The sequence below is a fragment of the Nyctereutes procyonoides genome, unplaced genomic scaffold (assembly GCF_905146905.1).
Source record: "Nyctereutes procyonoides isolate TBG_1078 unplaced genomic scaffold, NYPRO_anot_genome, whole genome shotgun sequence".
Classification (NCBI taxonomy): domain Eukaryota; kingdom Metazoa; phylum Chordata; class Mammalia; order Carnivora; family Canidae; genus Nyctereutes; species Nyctereutes procyonoides.
This window is the reverse complement of record NW_026575051.1, coordinates 7,906,746-7,926,781: the sequence shown is the minus strand read 5'-3', so window position 1 is coordinate 7,926,781 and position 20,036 is coordinate 7,906,746. Positions and strand designations below refer to the sequence as shown.

At 40.4% G+C, this 20,036-nt stretch overlaps 1 protein-coding gene across 1 annotated transcript in view; it reads right to left on the bottom strand.

The window, feature by feature from the left end:
• DNAH8 (dynein axonemal heavy chain 8) overlaps positions 1-20,036 on the bottom strand; it is a 331,702-nt gene that overhangs the window by 33,922 nt on the left and 277,744 nt on the right. The window contains exons 82-84 of the mRNA XM_055330260.1: positions 18,488-18,604; positions 16,588-16,689; positions 8,113-8,273 (exon numbers count right to left, since the gene is read on the bottom strand). Coding sequence (XP_055186235.1) covers positions 8,113-8,273; positions 16,588-16,689; positions 18,488-18,604 — 380 coding nt within the window. The remainder of the gene's footprint in view (positions 1-8,112; positions 8,274-16,587; positions 16,690-18,487; positions 18,605-20,036) is intronic.

Genomic DNA, 20,036 nt, shown 5'->3' with positions numbered 1-20,036 from the left:
GATAGTCTCCTCTTGATGCAACTCTCCAGCTCTTCTTGGTTTCCAAGACCTATTTCCAAATCACTGCTAGCCTCTATCTAGAAATTTCCAGCATTTTCATGGTGCCCCAAGCCAGTCTCTGTACGTGCATCAGCCTCATGGGTAGGCTGCTCCTCTCTTGAAGTCCCTCCCCACCATGCTCTAGGCACACTGGATTTAGCTCCTCGCACGCAGAACACACTTTCACATCTTCATGCCCCCCCTTGGACTGTTCCTTCACGTACGTACCCTAATCTATGCCTTTTATTTTCACTGTGCCAGAGCATTTTAATATTTTTTCAATTGTATATATTTAAGGTGTACAACTTGGTGACTCAATATATGTGTATACACTTACTGCTCATTATCTTCCTCTTTCCTTGCATTGTCCTTCTTATCTTTGGTGCTGCTGCCCCTTCCTCCCTACCCCTTTTCTTACCTGGAACTCCTGCACGTCCATTAAGGCATAGCTCAGAGATGACCTCTCTCACTAGCTTACTTTAAATTCCTGAATTTATTGCTTCTTCATCTTTGTTTTCCTAGCAGTGTGTGTGTGTGTGTGTGTGTGTGTGTGTGTGTTCTATATAATCCTGATTTTAGGATCCATCATATTGTATTACATAACTATTTGCCACTCATTCATTTTCCCTAATACATTATGAACTCCAAGGGCAAGGATGGTGTCTTGCTAATCTCTGTATCCCAAGTTGGCTAGAGAGTAAGTTCTCAATAAATGTTTGTTTGTTGAATTCAGGCCAGCTGGTTTGAATTTTATTAAACTTCAAATATAAAGGAGAGCAATTCTCCAGTATTTAAAAGGCATGAACATGTAATTATTTGTTTCTTCTTATAGTAAAAGTATAGTAAATTACCGTTATCACTATTTGCTTCCTTCATGGCAACTTTCCCCATACAAAGGGAAATATATATATATATATATATATATATATATATATATATATATATATATAAAGTTTAGGTGCTCCTCAGAACACAGGAGAATCAGAAAGACATCATTTGAAGGTAAAGAAAACCTGCATTTATTATGATATTTAAGCACAGATCTTTAAAGTTTAAAGAGAAGAAAATCACAGTAAATTTCCATTCACACCAAGAAAATCAGAGTTCATTCTTCCTACCTGCTCTAACTACAAATAAAAAAGGGGAAAGACCCCATGTCTGGGGCACTCAGGAGCTCTTGGCTCACCCCCAGCTCATTGCCTCTTTGGAAAAATGCTCTATACATGGGGCTGGGTGCCAACAGTGCACAGCACTGTGAACATGACCATTCTGTTCTTGGCTGGTACCAGCCGCATTCACCAGTGCTCCAGGGAGGGGCAAATGGACATACTGCTGCTGCTAGATCTCACCTAAGAAATCATTGTCTTGGTGGGCGATTTTATTTTTTTATGAGATGATCTGAGAATAATCCTCAGGACATGGATGTGGGGAAGAAACCCTGAAAAGCTGACCCATTTTGTATAAGATCTGCACAGGTCTCTGGATCATCTCCCCGCCACACATTTTATTAGGTGCAGAATGCCAGGGCTATACAACGCACATTTCTTTATCCATTATGTGATTTTATGTTTGCAAAGGTAGGAAAGGCAGAAGCCTAGTTAGCTAGCTATTATGGAGAACTGCAAATATCTCTATATACCTCAAAAGCCTTTCAGGCTTTCAGGAAAACAGTCCCCATAAATGCTCTGAGTTGAAGAGAACTATAATACTTCATGAGCTTTGGTCCCGAGTTACTTCTAGAAGAAAATTTCTCTTTTGAGTAAATATAGGAAGAAGCTCCTATTGGTCTTTTAGCTTGGTGGTTTGGGGCAGCTGTCCAGGTCACCTCTGCCGAGTGGTAGAGTCAAGGTCATGGGTAATAAAAATGCAAGACAAATAAAAAACAGAACTGTCTACAAAGAAACAACCATCTAATGAGATATTAGTGCACTATCACATCCAAATCAGCCTAGATTTACATACGTCTTTGCACATGAAATAACAACGAGCATACATTCTTAATAAAACTCTGAAACTCCAATTTCAGCTAATACTAAAAGGAATACAATTAAATTCATCCTGCATAGAAATGAATATAAAAGTTGTAATAGGGCATTTGATAAATTTCAGAAGGTAGAAAAATATGCATAACCGTTAATGAGAAAAAGAGTGAAAATAAATAACTGTTTTTGACATTGAGATAGTTGAATTTGCAGAGTCCTTGGTACCTTATAAATCTAGATAATAAAATGTGAATAAACTATGCATTTTTATGGTTTCTGTCGCCAAGGTATCTAAGCTCTTGGGAGAGATTTTACTTATTTTAAAGCATTTATTCAGCTGTATTTCCCACTCACCTTTTCAGGGATTCTGCATTCTTAAGGAAGAGAAAGACCTATCGTCCCCTTTTGCAAATCTCTCTCTCCTCTCAAATTTATGGATGCTAGCTTCAGAGCACAGATGCTATAAGCAAGGACATAAGAGTTCTCCACCACGGCCTAACCATAGGCCAGAAGCCTATCCGGAAGAGTGCTGTTGAACAGGGTGCACATCAGATAAATTAAGAAGGATTCTTCTAGCTGGGGACATTCACACAGATTTCTCACTGATTTTTACAGAGTCCACCCCCTCTAATGGATTCAAGTGTACAAATCTCTGTACAAATATACTGGAACTTCTCACCTGGGCTCCAATCCATGTCTTTCTCCCCACTCAGATACATCCCTCCGTCTTTCCCAATTCAACACACCTGAACAGAACTCTGCAACCTCCCTCTCAAATGCCCTTCTGTTCCAAATTCTACCATCCCAGCTTCCAGACCAGAAATGTCAGGGGAAGCTTTGATTCCTTCTATCATCTCACACAGAACTTGAAAAGTCACTTCCTGCTGGAATGGGAGGGGTGTTGTTGGGAGGGGGTGGGGGTTGGTTTTAGCTGAGAAGCTTTATCTGCTATTGCTTACTGCCTCCTGGTGGCTGATGGGGGAACAGCGAAGGGTTGGAGTGCAGCCCTCCAAGAAGGCGGCCTGGAATGCCTAGCATTCCAGTCATCAAATATTTCAGAGCCAAGAAAAAGAAGACTCAAACCTAGGGCAAAGCTCACCCAGAGACTAAAAAAATGACCACATGCAGAGTTGCACAACAGAGCCTGCTTGCCTGAGCAGGAACCAAACATGGACCAAGATCCCCAGGAGGAGGAGAGGAGGAGTGGGTGGGAAAGACCCAAGGACAGACCAGGTGGGGAAGTTAAGAATGAAGAGAGATCAGAGGAGGAGGACTGCAGGTCTTACAAGCCAGCTAGTTGTCTGACAGATTGGAGGCAGAGTTCCAGCACCTTCTACTTGATCTCACTTGGTGTGATGAGAGATTACAAGATCCTGACACTCTATTTTGGGAAAAAATAGCTGTGGCATCTAATCTATAGCATGCTGGCCAGTGATGACTTAGAAACCTTTGGATAGAGTGGTGAAGAGAGCTGCCAAAAGACATAGAAGGCTCGCTGTGCTCTCTACTCCTTAGGTGGCAGCAACAAATGGATGAAAACTACACAAGACTCTCAGCCATTGCTCTATACTCACTAAATCTCACGGGTCCCCTTTGGGACATGTCCTACAGCTGTGCTCTACCCTCTCCATTCTGGCATCATCCCTGATTTTGGCCTGCATCAAACCACATCTGGATTGATCCACAGGGTCTCCAAGATGGTCTTAGTCCAAACAGTCCCCAGATGAAATGTACTTAATTTCACTCAAAAGAAGAGAAAACAAATTAAAACTATGTTGAGATACCATTTCTCACTTGTCATATTGGTGAAAATTCAAAAGCTTCACCAATACTCTGTTGATGAGGCTGTGAAGGAAGGGCCTTACCACATTGTTGTTGAGAGTGCAAAGTAGCACAGTCCTGTGGAGAGGACTTGGCAATATTCACTAATCCCTGATCTAGCAACTCCACTCACAGCCACACACCCTGAAAATATATCTCCAACAACATGAGAAACCTTAACCATGAGATCATTAATTGAAGAATTATTTGGGATAGCAAAATACTGGAAACAACCTAAATGCCCACCCACAGGAGACAGATGATAAACTATGGTACATATTAACAATGGAGGAGCATGCAGCTGTAAAACAAAAAAAAAAAATAGTGAGGAAGACATGGGAACATATGGAGCGATTACAGGATACATTTTTTAAAAGATTTCATTTATTTATTTTTTAGAGAGTTTGTACAAGGATGGGGAGGCACAGAGGGGGAGGGAGAGAGAGAATCTTAAGCAGGCTCCATGCCCAGCAAGGAGCCCAATGCAGGGCTTAACCTCACAACCCTGAGATGGCGATCTGAGCCACAAACAAGAGTTGGATGCTTAACCAACTGAGCCGCTCAGGTGCCCCAGAGGATACATTTTTAATTGGAAAAGATAAGACACAAAATTATATATAAAGTATGGCAACTTTATGTAGGAAAAAACAAGAAATAAGAATATATATGTATTTATGTTTTAGCAAAAAGAAACACAGGAAAGAGGCACTTGCGTGGCTCAGTCAGTTAAATGTCCAGCTCTTGGTTTCAGCTCAGGTCATGCTCAGGGTCCTGAGATCAAGCCCCATGTTGGGCTCTGCATTTTACAGGGAATCTACTTGAGATTCTCTCTCCCTCTGCCTCCCCTCCCCACTCATGCACTTGTGCTCTGTAAAGTAAATTTTAAAAATTAAGGGAAAAAAAACACAGGGAAGATAACCCAGAAACTAATGCATCTGGTTGCCCAAAAAGGTAGAGGGAGGGGTGTGAGAACACCTTTTATCTAGCCGTGACTCTCAAGCCATGTCCATGTTTCATGTATTTAAGACAAGCGACAAAGATGGAAAAAAACTAAATGTAATATGAACAGAAATAAATGAATGCACCTATCTATCAATTGATAGCATAACCACACAGAGAAAACTATCTGAGTGACTTCTGAATAGAATGCTCTGTACAACCTCAGTGGGATGTATTCCAGGGATTAAAAGAACTGCAAAGAAATCTTGATCTCCACTTAATACATTTGTTGTTGGTAGCGGTCTTGGTGGAGTCATTTAGAGCAAATGGGTAAATATATTGAACTTAGTGTGATCCAGAGCTCTTATCATGGGAGAGAGGAGACTTCAATATTGAAATGAGGGAAGACCAAGAAGAGACGTGAAGTATACCTTTGGAATTGGAGTTACTAGTATTAGCTCATGACATTTTTGGTGTCGTTTTGTTTTTAAGATTTTATTTATTTATTTGAGGGAGAGAGAGAGAGAGAAAGCACACAAGCAGGGGGAGTGGCAGAGGGAGAGGAAGAAGCAGGCTCCCCACTCAGCAGGGAGTCTGATGCAGGGCTTGATCCCAGAACCCTGAGATCATGACCTGAGTTGAAGGCAGACACTTAACCAGCTCAGCCATTCAGGCACCCCAACTCATGACGTTTTAAAAAGTACTTATTTCCTAGCTCTATCCATTGAGGGGGCTATAAGCACACACACACACACACACACACACACACACACACAGAAATAGATGTGGTTACATAAGGATATAACTGTAGATCTATAAACATACAAAGATATAAATATAGAAAGAGAAAAGGTAAATGGTACAAACTGTTAACAACTGGTGACTCTGGGTGAAGGCTATATGACGTTCACTGTACTTGCAACTTTTCTGAGGATTTATAATAGTTCAGAATAAAAAGTCAAGGGAAAAAATAATTTGACTCCATCACTGCCTTCTATCTGCATTACATTTTAGGCTTACTTCTCTGGGCTTCTTCTAGTTCTGGTTTATCTTTCTTGAGAGCTGATGACCCAAACTGCTATGGTCACATGGGTAAGTCAGGATGCGATGAGTTCAACCCTGCTTTAACACACTCTGTGGCAGGATCCTGTAGCCCCCAACAGCATCCAACTCTCTAGGAACCAGCTGTCATGACTCCTTGGGCTCTTGCAAGGATGAACTCAAAGTGTGGAGCTCTCATATGTGAGCTTTTTCAATTACTAACGTAGAAGTGCTTTACATCATTGGCACTTTTTCTGCCCACTCACATGAACTGTTTCTATAGACTATTCTCATTCATTATATTCTTCACAACCCAGAAGAATTTAGTATTGCTGGCACATTCAACACATAGATCCTGAGCCATCAGGCACTGTTTAGCACTGGAGAGACAGTAATAAAAATAGACAAAAGTTTTGGACATGATAGCTTTTATATTTAATGATGGTAGACAGAAGATAGCAAATAAATAAGTAAATACAAAATATGCCAGCTGGTGATACAATCTAAAGAAAAAAGTAGGCAAGGAGGATGGAGTCTGGGGTGAGGGCTGAGGAGCAGTCTGCAATTTTTAAATAGGGCACCCAGGGAAGACATCATTGAAAAGGTAACATTTAATTAAAGACCAGAAAGAGGAAAGGTGAGCCAGTGAGCCACAATGATATCTGGGGGGAGGGATGTTCTGGGAGGAGCAAGTATCCCATGAGGCCTCTCTGAGTAATAGGAAGCTAGCAGGAGCTGGAGCTGGGCAGTGAGGGAGGGAGGGGACAGAGGAGATCAGGCTGAGAGGTGGGGGAAGGTGGTCCTAGCAGGCCTTGCAGGTCACCTGTATGTCACCATCTGCCTTTGATCTTGACTTAAGAGTGAGATGGGGGACTTAGGAGGGTTCTGAAAAGAGGAGTGATGGGGTCTGCCTCAGATTTCTAAGGTTTCAGCTAAAGCAAAACTCTTTTTCTGTGTTCTTTCTTTCAGATAGTGTTTGAGTTGATTTCAAATGGATCCCTGAGGAATTTTTCTTTTTATTTCTTCACTTCTTTCCTGTCTCCAGCTAACCTATGAAGGCCTCTTCAAAATACCACCAGAGCCACCACAGTTCCATCATGGGGTCTGAAAAGAGTGTTAGCCATTCATGGCTCTTCTGGGTCATGCCTACATCTCTAAAGATGAAAAGCAGCATGGGAGAGATCAGAGGATCTGGAGAAATCAGAATCAGTATGGGTGACAGAGAGGCCAGGAGGCCAAGCCTTACACAAGAGGCAAAGCACACATTCAGGGGGTGGAGAGAAAAATGCAGTGAGAGCAAGTTGGAACTCCATGGATGGTGGGCAAGGGCAGAGAAGCAGAAGGTGAGAAACTTCTCTGCCCCTCTGCAGAGTTGTTAAAATTGCAGTGGCAGGTGAGTGATGCGGGGAGAGGGACATCCCACTCCTCGATTGGTTGCCACAGCTTAGATTCTACCAGAGGAGTCTGGTTTCTTCCATTCACCCAAACCACTCTCCTAGACATAAACTCTGTGATCTTTCTTCGAGGGGCCAGAGGCAATGACCATCCAGATGAGAATCTCAGCTGGGGACTTTTGGTGCTCTCTCTGTGGAACCGGAGAGCCTTGTTTTCAGGTTCCTTCATTCAGTGAGTGGGTCTGAGAAGGGACTGGGGATTTGGCTGCATTTCTTGTCTCTTCACTTACCCTCTCTTACCTTGGTGACCAGAGCAGGGGCCCTCACCTTGAGCTGAAACCCCCAGCCTTTCCTCCAGGCTCTGTAGCTGTGCTCTGTGCTCACCATGGGTATTAGTGACAGATGGGTGCAAGCGAGTAAATCAGAGGACAGGAGCCACAAGAGAGAGGATCAAGCAGAAACACAATTCTTCCTCCTCCTTCTCTCTGTCCTCCTGGCCCTTTTAGACTCTGTTTGTGACCATTATCTTTAATGGATTTTTTTTTTTTTTTTTTTTTTTTGGTAAGAGGCAAGAAGCTGGAAGACTATGGTCCTATCAGTGGAAAGCATCAATACCAATAACACCAACTGGTTTTACGACATGACAGAGGAGAAATAATCAACGCATAAATTAGAGCTTTAGCTTGTCGTAAACTCCGGAGCATCAGGATTTAGTAAGGGGAGAGCAGGCCAAGATATGACAAAGTTATAATTGGGAGACAGGAAGTGACATTATTTTTCACAGAAAAATAAAAAAAAGGGAAAGGAGAGAAATTAAGAGAGAAAATGAAATGCACAGTCTTTGCCAGGCTGAGTTACAAATGATCCTTTAAAATTAAAAAATGCCAGGAACTTACGTGATATCAGCATTAGGGTGCAGCCCAAAGACTTCGGGGTTATCTAGGGATGGCAGTGACTGTATGTACTCAAAATACTGATCCAAGGTTTTGCACAAGGGGATTTTATATCCAGTATAAAAACAGAACGATGGCTCAAACATCTTCTCACTGAACCAGACCTATGCAGGAGGGAAAACAGAAGAAATAAAAGTGATGAACGTCTAAATGAAAACTATAAGGAAGGAAGGGGTCACCTTATTTCCATTTTAATAAATTTTTATATTGGGTTTGAAAGGACCTTAAGAAACCCACTGATAGAAATAATTAGCAAAAATATGAAGAAAAGAGAGGCTACATGACACAAAAACAGTGAAGCCCAAGCCTCTCTTGAACACCCAAGAAGGTGCTTGCTAATAGTGACCAGAGAGTGGCCAGCCTTGCAAGGCCACTCTCTGCTCCAATAAACTCGTGACCCTCCATCCTACTTTTTAAGACAAATGGGAACACACTGCAGAGATAAGGCAATAGTCACACATGCGAGAGAGGATCTGGGCATTTCCATGGCCTCCTTTCACCCCCAAAACAGGGTTCATGCCGGGGGCTATGCTGTGTTCCATGTGGCTCACAGCAGCACTGCGCACCACACAAGGCCAGGAAAACGTGACAATTGTCTACCCTCCCACCCTGAGCTGGAGAGCTCCCTCTGTTAATTAAGTTATGTCCCTGGCCACAAGAAGCAAATGTATCCAACCGTCTTATTGTTTGCCTTAAGACATCCTTTTCTCATTCCATATGAATTGATTATCTGTAATGTAAAAGCCAGAGAACAAATATATACTTGGTGTGAATAGACTTATTCTGAAGAAGAGAAAAAAAATAATGCTGAATGCCTACGAGCCAGATTTGAGGCAATGACTTCAGTGTCTAACAGAGCAATTTTCTCAGCAGGAAGGAAAATAATGGGAAGACAGGAGGAACAGAAGTACAGGCAGGATGTCTGAATCACTCAGAGGACTCAATGTGAAAAGAGATGGGGATTGGGCTTTACTTCAGTGGGTTACACTTTATCCAGCATCTTCCTTCCATCCCCTTCTTCCAGCTCTTTTTAGGTCCCATGATCACTCTGAAATGCCCTGTGTGCTGGTTCTCTCTTCTGCTCCCCCACCCCACCCCCAGAGACACCCCTCCCCCCCCAGATGTTCTATCCTACTCAACTCCTGTGCACAAGGCATGGAGCTTATAACTGGAACAGAATGCAAAGGGGAATCTTTCCTTCAAGGAGCTAGTGACCCAGTAGAGGGGTAAGTCAATTTTAAAACAGACCACCCTCCAAAGGGCACCAAGGTAAGAGCCAGAAGAAAGAAGAATAAGCAGAGTACAAGGAGGCTTACAGCAGGAAGAGAGAATAGCCAGCTGGATGTCAGGTAAGGCTTTATCTGGGGAGTGATCTTAGAGAGAAGCCTTGAAGGACAGGATTTTGATGAGGGAACTAGTGACGGAGGAGACCACACCAGCAAAGGCGCACAGAGTAACTGATGCAAAAATGTGAGGCAGGTGGAGAAAGTGATGAAATTTGGGGTAAATATTCTTTAGGCAATGACTGGCGTGAACTTAAGAAATGAGGATCCTCTGAAAGTTATTAAAGAGAGTGGTGCTATGATCATTAATTAGAAAGATTGTGTTTTTAGTGATGTGGATGACTATGGAGGCGAAGGCTACAACAGTGACCACGCCGAGTTCTCTAGTACCTATTTCTTCTACATTCCTGTTTCTTCTATCACTTTATCAATACGCACATAAATAGCCAGAGTCACAAACACACAAACAACTGAGTTTCACCAAATATGGAGGACATTTGGGGGGATAGTCAAAATAAGGACTAAGAAGTCAACATGGAATTACTTCAGAAGACTCTAAAAGGTACCTTATAAAAGATAAGCAGTCATCCTCCAAGGACAATAAAGTTCTACAGTTGTTGGTTTGAGGGGAGACACAGCCATAAGATGTTGAGAACAGAGAAAACAAACAGGGGTTCAAAGAAAAGCCCTGAGTTGAAAGTCAGAGGGATAGAAGATCCAACTTGAAGGCATCGAAACACAATTTTTAAATCTTTCTTTTTTATTCTTATTTTTTTTTAATTTAAATTCAATTTGCCAACAATTAGTATAATACCCAGTGCTCATCCCATCAAGTGCATCACCCAGTTACCCCATGCCCCCACCCACCTCCCCTCCAGCAACTGTTTGTTTCCCAGAGTCAGGAGTGTCTCACGGTTTGTCTTCCTCTCTGATTTTTCCCCAATTCCACCCCCCCCTTCCCTTATGGTCCCTTTCATGATTTCTCATATTCCACATATAAGTGAACACAGTTAAACTGAGTAGCATGGTCAGGGTAAAGTGACCACAAGAAGGTTAGGCCAGCAGGTCAGAAGGTAAGATTGAAGCAAAGACTGAGCTAGGAGGAGCATGTGGGCTCCATCGTGCTTGCTACAGCCATCCTCAGTAGGGTTTCCTGGTAACTCTGTGTCTTTATATCCAGAGACCCAAACTCACCTCACTTGTTATTGAGGTGCCATCTGGAACAGGTGAGGGGAAGGAAGAGATGAGACAGGAGGCTGACAGGAGTGCAGGATGAAGTGCAGTTTCAAAGGGAGCAAGATGTGGGGCAGCCCAATGCTCAGAGAGCTGGAGCCACTGAAGGTGGAGCAACTCTAAGGGAAGTCAGGAGAGAGACCGAGATAAAGAAGTGGGGGCTGGGCAGGGAAGCTGCCTAGGGGCAAAAGAATGGAAAACAGTAGGGTGAGCTTTTCATTTAGAGCAGTAATTAAACTCCAGAGAGGGGAGTGATACCCAGGCCAAGAGGATGGAGAACTGTAGGCTTCAGAGAGGGGTTTGGGGCCTGCTGACTAGTCTTCTATTGCCCTGAGTGTGTGTGCAGTATGGTGGGGGGGGGGGGAATAGAGAAGAAGAAGAAGAGTGATACCCAGGCCAAGAGGATGGAGAACTGTAGGCTTCAGAGAGGGGTTTGGGGCCTGCTGACTAGTCTTCTATTGCCCTGAGTGTGTGTGTGTGGTGGGGGTTGCAGTGCAGTATGGTGGTGGGGGGTGGATAGAGAAGAAGAAGAAGAGGGGGAAGACAGGTTCAGGTCACAGGGAGGAACCACCCACCTTGAGGGCTTGAAGGTGCAAAAGCTTGAGTAACAGGTGCTCTTTCTCTCCTTCCCTTTGCCCACAAGCAGCTTTGAGCTGCTATCCAGAGAGCCAGCTCTGGTTCTGACATGGAGGGCAAAGAGGTCTCTTAGAAATCCCCTTCACTTTGCCAGTAAACTGCAGTGTTCTTGCCACCTTTAATTAAGGCAGTTTCAATAAAACCAAGACAAAATGACTAAGACGGTTGGTTAGTCGGGACTCTTCTTGAACTCTACGTTTTAGAAAAAAGTCCAGGTAATATTTAAAGCTACTATAAGGTGTTGTTTTAAAAAAAAAAAAAAAAAAAAAAAAAACGATACTTGATTTTCAGGTTGTGCTCTGGGGTCAGTAAAAATCAATCCAATCTACTCTGTCTTAGATGACTATGACCCCAGGCACATAAATCTCAATCTGCTGAGATTAAATTACATTTATCATCATCAACAAACATGTATTGAGTGTATCCTAGGTGCTAGATAGGAAGCAGAAACTTAGATGCCTTGTTTCTTATTTTAATGGGCTTACAATCTAGTGGGGGAGGCTGAACACATGAATCACATATTCCCTTTCTCACTCTCCAAGGCAACTACTTCACATCTCATCCCCTTTCTTCAAATGTTCCACACTTGCTGTCCCCTCCCCTCAGCTTATGACCTGCATTTCTTTGGCTGATGATGCTTCTTATTTCACTCTGAGCATGGATATGATCAGAAGAAAGTAACCCCATCTTCCCCCACCAAACCTTCCAGTTTCTGCACCCATAGCCCTAGACTTCCCCCATCATAAGGAATGGGCTGGCTTCCTTCTATCAACCGGTATATATATTGATAAATCTAAATCACCACTGGTTGTAAAATTATCATAATGAGTGGCAGCAATGGGGATAAAAATGAGGAGGAGCCAAAATGTTCCATGGCAGTAATATGAAAGATGCAAGTCAGAAGGGCTATAATGTAGGGTTAGATTTTCACTTAAGTAATCATATTAGAAAATGTAAAGACTAAAAATGGAATACATAATTTTCATACCAATATGAAATATAAAAACACATTTTTAAAAAGCAGGAAAGAAGAAAAAAGGCCAAAACAAACAAACAAACCATGTCTAATGAAAACCACAAAATAAGATGATAGAATAAGTCAAAATACAGCAATCACAAAAATAAAATGATTAATTTGCCTGTTAATATACAAGATCTTCAGACTAGATATTAAAAATTTCAGCTTTTCAATTTTCAATTTTGTTGTTTATAAGAGATAAGTCTGAAACATAATGACACAAAAAGGTTGAAATAAAAGGAATAGAAAAATATATACCAGGTATACTAAAATTAAGTATTTCTAATCATTAAAAGACTAATAAAAGTGAAGAGGCAAGGCTCAGAATGGGAAAAGGTATTTGCAACCACATAATGAACAAAGAACTTACATACAGAATATGCAAAAACCTCCTATAGATCAATATTTTAAAAAGACGGATAACCCAAGAGAAACAGAGGCAAGAACATACAAGCAAGTCACAGGAGAGAAAACTACAATAGTAAGTCAACGCGTGAGGGTACTCAAGTCCATTAGCATTCAGAGAAATAAAAATTAAAACCAAAGTCAGACACCATTATATATCCACCCAAATGGCTAACACTTAAGTGTTGGTGAGGATGTGGTGAAATGGAGTATCTCATTCTTTGGTTGGATGTATTCTTGGAATGACACTTTGGAAACCAGATTGATGTGACTGACTAAAATGGAAAGTATACAAACTCTATATCCTAGCAATTCAGCTTCTAAGAGAAAGGCATATTCATGTGCTCCAAGAACCTGGTACAAGAATGTCCCCAGATGTATTATTTGCAATACCTCCAGGTGGAAACAATCCTAATTTCCACCAATATGATACAATGGAACCCAAGAGAGTAAGGGAAAATGAATAGACTACAGGCAACATGGGTGTATCTCAAAATTCCAAATTGAGAAAAATAATCCAGACACCAAAATGGTAATATACACTATGGTTCCATTTATATGAAGTTCAAAAACAGGCAAAATTGAACTATGTTAATATGAGTACTTGCTTAGATGGTAAAAGTACAGTGAGAAAGAAATGGTTTGTATAAAAGTTAGAACTGCGGTTACCTTGAGGGAATGGGGAGTTGTTTTTAATTTTTTTTAAAAAATTATTTATTTATTTATTCATGAGAGACACAGAGAGGCAGAGACACAGGCCGAGGGAGAAGCAGGCTCCACACAGGGAGCCCGATGTGGGACTCGATCCCGGGACCCCAGGATCACATCCTGGGCCAAAGGCAGGCACCAAACTGCTGAGCCACCCAGGGATCCCCCAGGGAATGGGGAGTTTTGATGGAGAAGGTACATGCATGAGTCTTTCGGAGAGCTGGAAATATTCTTTGCTATATGGAGAGACTTACTAAGCCACATGTTTATGTTTTTTACATTTTTCTGTATATTTCATGTTTCCTAAAAGTAGGCTGTATTTTTTAAAGATTTATTGGTCAAATACTAAGTACCAATAAAGTCCCTTTCCTCATCTTCCTTCACCTCTCTCAGTTGACTATTTCTTCTCTCTTGATACATTAAAGTACTCAGAGCCCTGTCCTTAGCTTGTTTTCTTTCTCTGCACAATCTTCTTAGATGACGCTTTCATCTGTTGACTTCAAATAACCATCTGTATGCTGACAAATTCCAACTCTTTTTTCTCTAGCCCTAACCTCTCTCCTGAGTTCCGGACCTATAAATTCAACTGCCTTGTTTACCTTCTTTCATTCTTATTCAATAAATATTTATTGAGCACGTAGTATGTTCTAGGTTCTGCTCTGCATGCTGGGAATCTGGCAGTGATGTAATCAGGCAAAGTCCCCCCCCCTTTAGGGAACTTACAGTGTTAGACAACTCCAACTGGGTGTCTAGTGGGCATCTCAAAAGTGACATGATCAGATCTCCTAATTTCCGCCCCCAGCCAATAATACTCCTTCTGAAGCCTGTCTCTTCTGTAAATGGTTCTATTATTCTCTACCCAATTGTTTAAGTCTAAACTAGTAGTGATCTTTGACTCCCTCTTTTTTGGCCATCAGCATTCTACTGGTAGTATCTGTACAATATATGCAACATCTAATCACTTCTCAGAGTCTCCAGTATTAAAACCCCAATTTTAGATACTCTTACAATCATTCTAACACAAAGCATATAAGACATCTTTTTCTTCCTTACACCTCAGATATAGAGAGATAAGAAATTATATTCCTTTATTTTATTATTCTCATGAGTCTAGGCTCCCCCTTTTTTAGAGAGAGAAAATTGGAGAGAGAGAGAACGCTAGTGAGTAGGGGGGAGGGGCAGAGGGAGAGAGTGAATCCATATTCAGCAGGGAGCCCAATGTGGGGCTCAATCTCACAACCCTGGGATCATGACCTGAGCTAAAATTAAGTGGGATGCTTAACCAACTGAGCCACTCAGGTGCCCAAGTTTAGGCCCCTTTTATTTTCATTTTCCTCCATTCAGTCTTGGTTTCCACTCCCAGTCTCCTTCCCTCAGAGGATATCTATTTAAATGTGCTTGATCTATGTCTTTGTGAAATATGCATGTATTACTTTATAGATCTCATTTTATTTTTTTAGGTTGTGTACTCAACACTAAGTTTTAAAAATCTGTGTAGGATGTCATATGGATCATTTCTTCTAAGTGCTGCATTAAATTCCATGATAGGTATCTACGACATTTAACTCAGCTATACCTCCATGGCAGACTCATAGGTTACTTTCAACTTCCTACTACTACAAACAATACTATGAGCAATATCTTTGTACGTGTTCATGGACCTGTTTGCAAATTTCTCTGGGATATATATATAGGGTGTATATATATATATATATATATATATATATATATGCAGTATAGTGGGTATATATATATATATATATATATACACACTCAGGAGTGGGAGTCTGGTTCAGGAAGTGTCATACACTGGATATGACTAAATGCTGCCAGATTATATTCCAGAAAGGTGAGCAATAGTATTCCATCGTGCTCATTCACTAATCCATATTAGGTATTTGTAGAGGATGTTGCAATGCACCACCAGTTCCTTCTTTAGGACCCAAGCACTTGCTCCTCAGCTTTCTGGACTATTGACTTCTAAGGGCTCACCACATTGTTGTCCCTCCAAGGTATTGCCCTGGTGGAAGGGAGGCACCTCAACCAAAGTCATGTCCTGGGGGAAGGGAACCCACAAGCAACCCAAGCAATGATGTTACCTTCAGCTCCATATACAATACTGCCATAAACATTATTATACATGTCAACTTGTGGACTTTTTCTAGAAATGTTTTGGGATGTGTCTACCTAGAATAATTAATTTCAGTAAGGTTTTCCAAGTTGCCTTCTGGGAGGTCTGTACTGACTTAATCTCCAGTAGCCAGGTTCTCACCTCCATACAGCATTTATCATTATCCACCTTTCTCCACATACAGCTTTAAGAAATACTTGCAAAAATAAATAAGTATTGAACAAAACATCAGATTCCTGGTCAAACTCCAGTTTACCAAAATATACCTAAAGCTTATACTTTGTTGTTTTTGTTAAGGGGACAAAATCATTGAAACAGAGAATTGCCAACATAGGGCCTACTATAAAGAATTCAAATAACCATAAAATACTCATGTATCTGATTTTTCCAACTTAGGTAATGTATATTGCTTCTTTTAACGTGAAGATTTTAAGAAGAGTTTGAATCTGGTAAACACATTTATACCATCTATCACTGATGTGAAAACTGTAATTGCCAACGAATAATTTTCTCTAGAAAATGTTTGCCAATGTGATGATGTATGTGGATTTTACTGGGCACAGAGGGAAAAATGAACAATTGTTTATCCTAATGGAAAAGATGCGAACACTCAAATTATAGTTAATTCTCCAATCACTTATTTGGGGACTTGAAATCTTCACAAGACCTGCACTCAAAGGAATTAGCAAATTAATTGTCACATTTTCATGGAGGAGGGGTAGTGGGGAGAGACCCTGAAAATAAGCAACTCGTTTACACAGCAGATAATTCACAGACCATTGAGAGTTGACCACTATTCTGCTCTGGACCATAAGTAGATTGCTAGTTGGTTTGGCTTTGGTTTTGGTTTTGGTCTTGGTTTTGTTGGTTGTTTCTTCTCAGAAGCTCTGCTCTATGGATTTTTCCCCCCTAAGTTTGGCTCACCGATTACAAACAAACAAATATTCTTGTTTAAAAGGAAAATGCAATAAACTGTCCCATGCCTTTTCTGTAAATTGACTTACTCTAGCAAAGCAATTAAGTAGACGTTTATCAAAGTCGTCTGTCACTCTGCCTCCATATTGTACTTCTCCAATCATGTACCGAACTGTACTCCATGACACACCCTTTATTAAAAATACAAGAGATTATTCATTGTCAATCCAAATGAGCAATCCTAAACATTTCAGATCTTTTCCTGGAGGAAATGTCTCAAAAACGAAGCACTAGCTAGATCACATTTAAAATGACTCATAATCTTCTGTTACTAACTCTTTTGCTATTACATGGCTGAAACTGCTAGAGTTTGGTCACCGAAGAAAAATCTACAATACTAAATATTGGTGAATATATTACTCATTGATTATTTAAAATGGGGGGAAAAGACTTTTTTTTTTCACTCTGTGGATGTAATCAACTATAATATTCATTATACTAATGCCAAGCCATTAGAAAAAAGTAGTGTTTAGTGAAGAAAGGAAAAAAAATCAAGTAATCAACGATTTAATAAGCTTTCCTAGTAATATGTTTTCTGAATCAGTATGAGAACAACTAGAAAATTATTCATTCACAGCATTTTTCTACAATGCAATCCTTTGCTGTCTCATTCTGTGAACTATAACTAAATCAAAGTATTTATTAATTTCCATAGCAAACTTATTCTAGCAATACATTAGAGATATTAATACTTTTTTTTTCACTTAATACATTTGGAGTAGGAAAAGTAAGAATGCTTGATTTTTTAAATTTACTTTCTTTTGGCTAAATTTTGATTCATTAGCTCCACTGCCTTTCAAAGCAATTATTCCAAGGTTAACTATTATTTGTATATACCAAATGATAAATAATAACAGAATATGAGCCCATAGGATATAATTTTTCATCAAACTGTCATACTCAATTTAATATCCTTTTGTAACTTCAAGGAAAAATGATGATTTGATTCTAGATCCTCCAGGGGCCTACATAAAAATTCATCATGGCTCACCATCACCATACTGATACTTCAGTATCTAAATATAATTAGCTCAAGATCTACTATGAGAAAGAAGAGAAGGAGGGACGGTAAGAAATTGATATTGAGTTCTTATTGTGCACCATATGTGTTTTCACAAATGCTAACTCACTTATTCCTCACAGAAATCATGGCCACCTTGTAGATGAGGAGGCAGGCTCTGAGAGGCTCATAAACTTGCTCAAGATCATAGAAAAAAACAGATTTCCAATCCTTTCTAACACATGTGGATGAACAACTGGGTTGTGTTCTTAGCTCTGTGAGGAGGAAGTCCTTTATTCTCTCTTGTCCATTATCTCATCAGTACAGTGGGGAGAATAGTAATGCCTTCTGTGCCTACCTACAGACGAGATCTTGCATGCGTGAGCACTCTGAGACTTGTGAAATGCTAGACAATGATCAGTGACCATGATTAGAAGTTATTTCTATCTATTTGCATAAGCTTAAACATCTGTTAAGATGTGACTAAAGGTGAGAAAGAACTTCCGCATGGGTTGAGAGATAACATTTTCACTTCTGAAGAGGCATCAGGGAGATGCTGGAAGAAAGGTCTGATATGAGATGTCTGTTCTCTTGAAGTGCATTGGAGCACTTACCTGTGATATGAGGAAGGCCGTGGAGTTTTTGCACACACTGAATTTCCTCATTTGTGGTCTGTCTCTGTGGTGTGTGCACGGGAGAGGTTTGAGTGGGGGGGGGCACACGAATATTCAATCGGGGTCTGAATGCACTCCTTATGGTCAATAGAGGTGTGAGGGGAAACGACTGGACCAGTAAACAAGGGATCAGAATGGGGAGGCCCTGGGGGAACCTCAGCAGGTTCAACTGTATATTATAGACTGAAAAAGTCTATAGAACCTTGATTTAAGGACAGCAATAAAAGTAGGGGGAAAAAGAATAATTTCACTCACTTTTTTAATATCACATTCATCAAGGTGGTTCTGGATGAACTGGACACTGGCTGAAAAGTCAGCAGAATTGAACTCATAGGGAATATTCCATCCTAAGGGACCAAATTTGCGCCGCTCCTTAACAAGATAAAGGAAAGTAAGTTGAGATTTTGAAATCGAATGCAGCTGATTTCTCCTGTTATCATTAAAATACAAAGTACAGGAAAAGGAAGGCATGATAGGGAGATAAGGTGATGTCATAAAAGAACAGTATACAATTTTGGATACCTTAGCCACTAAAATATTATTCCATGGCTCTCTTGCCAGGTGGTTTGCCAGAACAAATCCTCAAACACTTGCCAAGTTGGGAGTTCTTGGGTTTAAAAAAAAAAGTCCAGGTTTCCATCGCCAATTCAAAAAAAGATGCCTTAGGTGCTCAATAAATATCTGGTAAATGAACTCATATGTTCTAAGTTAGACTCTTAAAAGTTTCAAATCTTAAGTGTAAGAGTTTGAATTTTTGTTTTTCCAGTTGAATAACTTAAGCACTCAAGAGTATTTAGGCCCCCCTACTAGTTTTACTTTGTAATCTTGCAATTTCAGACTCTGAAAACCCCCCATCTCTATTGTAAAACATGGCACATACCTCTTAAAACTTTCACATTTCCCTCATCTGTTCCCTTCTATGGAAAAAAAGGTGGCTAAATGTCTTGAATTGCCAAATTACCCGGAAACAGTCCAAATGGGCTCACATAAAATGATTCAATATTCTGGAGACCATTTTAAACGTATGTAAGAGTTAGAACCGGTACTTCCAGGCTCTGATCACCTAGCAAACCACATAGATTAACTCAGATATCACTATACCATTAGCTTTCTCTGCCCTGGCATACAACCAGCCTCTAAGGAAGGTCCAATTATTTATTTGGGTTAGCCTCTAGCCCTTTGACCCTAGTGGCTGAGGTGAGAATCCATGAGGAAAGTAGAATCCCAAGAATCTATGGAAAGGAATAATTCTACTTCTTTACCTATTAATATATACTAACTTTTATTTCTCTCTTCTGTTTTCCCTAACCCAACACACACACTCTCTCTCTCTCATGATGTTTTCACAAGTCATTCCAATACTTCTTACTACAGCTGCTCCATGCTTTTAATCCTAATTAAACCGCCATTTAAAGGAATTTTAGTTTAGACAAGCTCGTGGAGAGGTCAGAGAAAAAAAATTCAGAAAGCAAGAAGGTTTAACTACTGATTTTCAGAATATGCTTTTAAAATATTAAGTAAACCATGAAAATTAATTTGGATAATTTGGGTCCAGATGTCCTGACCCTGAGAGATCAGACTGTTAAATAAAAATTCAAACAAGTAAATCTTAAAGATCTCCATGGCTTTATTGAACAGTTGATGAATCAAGTAGCGTCCCACTTAGCAAATAGGAAAGAGCCTTGAAGAGCTACAGAAAAAGAAAAGTTTTTAAAGGCAGAGAGGAGATGACACAAGGAAGTGGTAAGAGAGAAAAAGGATTATTTGGGTCAAAGGATTATTTGTTCCCCTTCCTTTGGGGAAC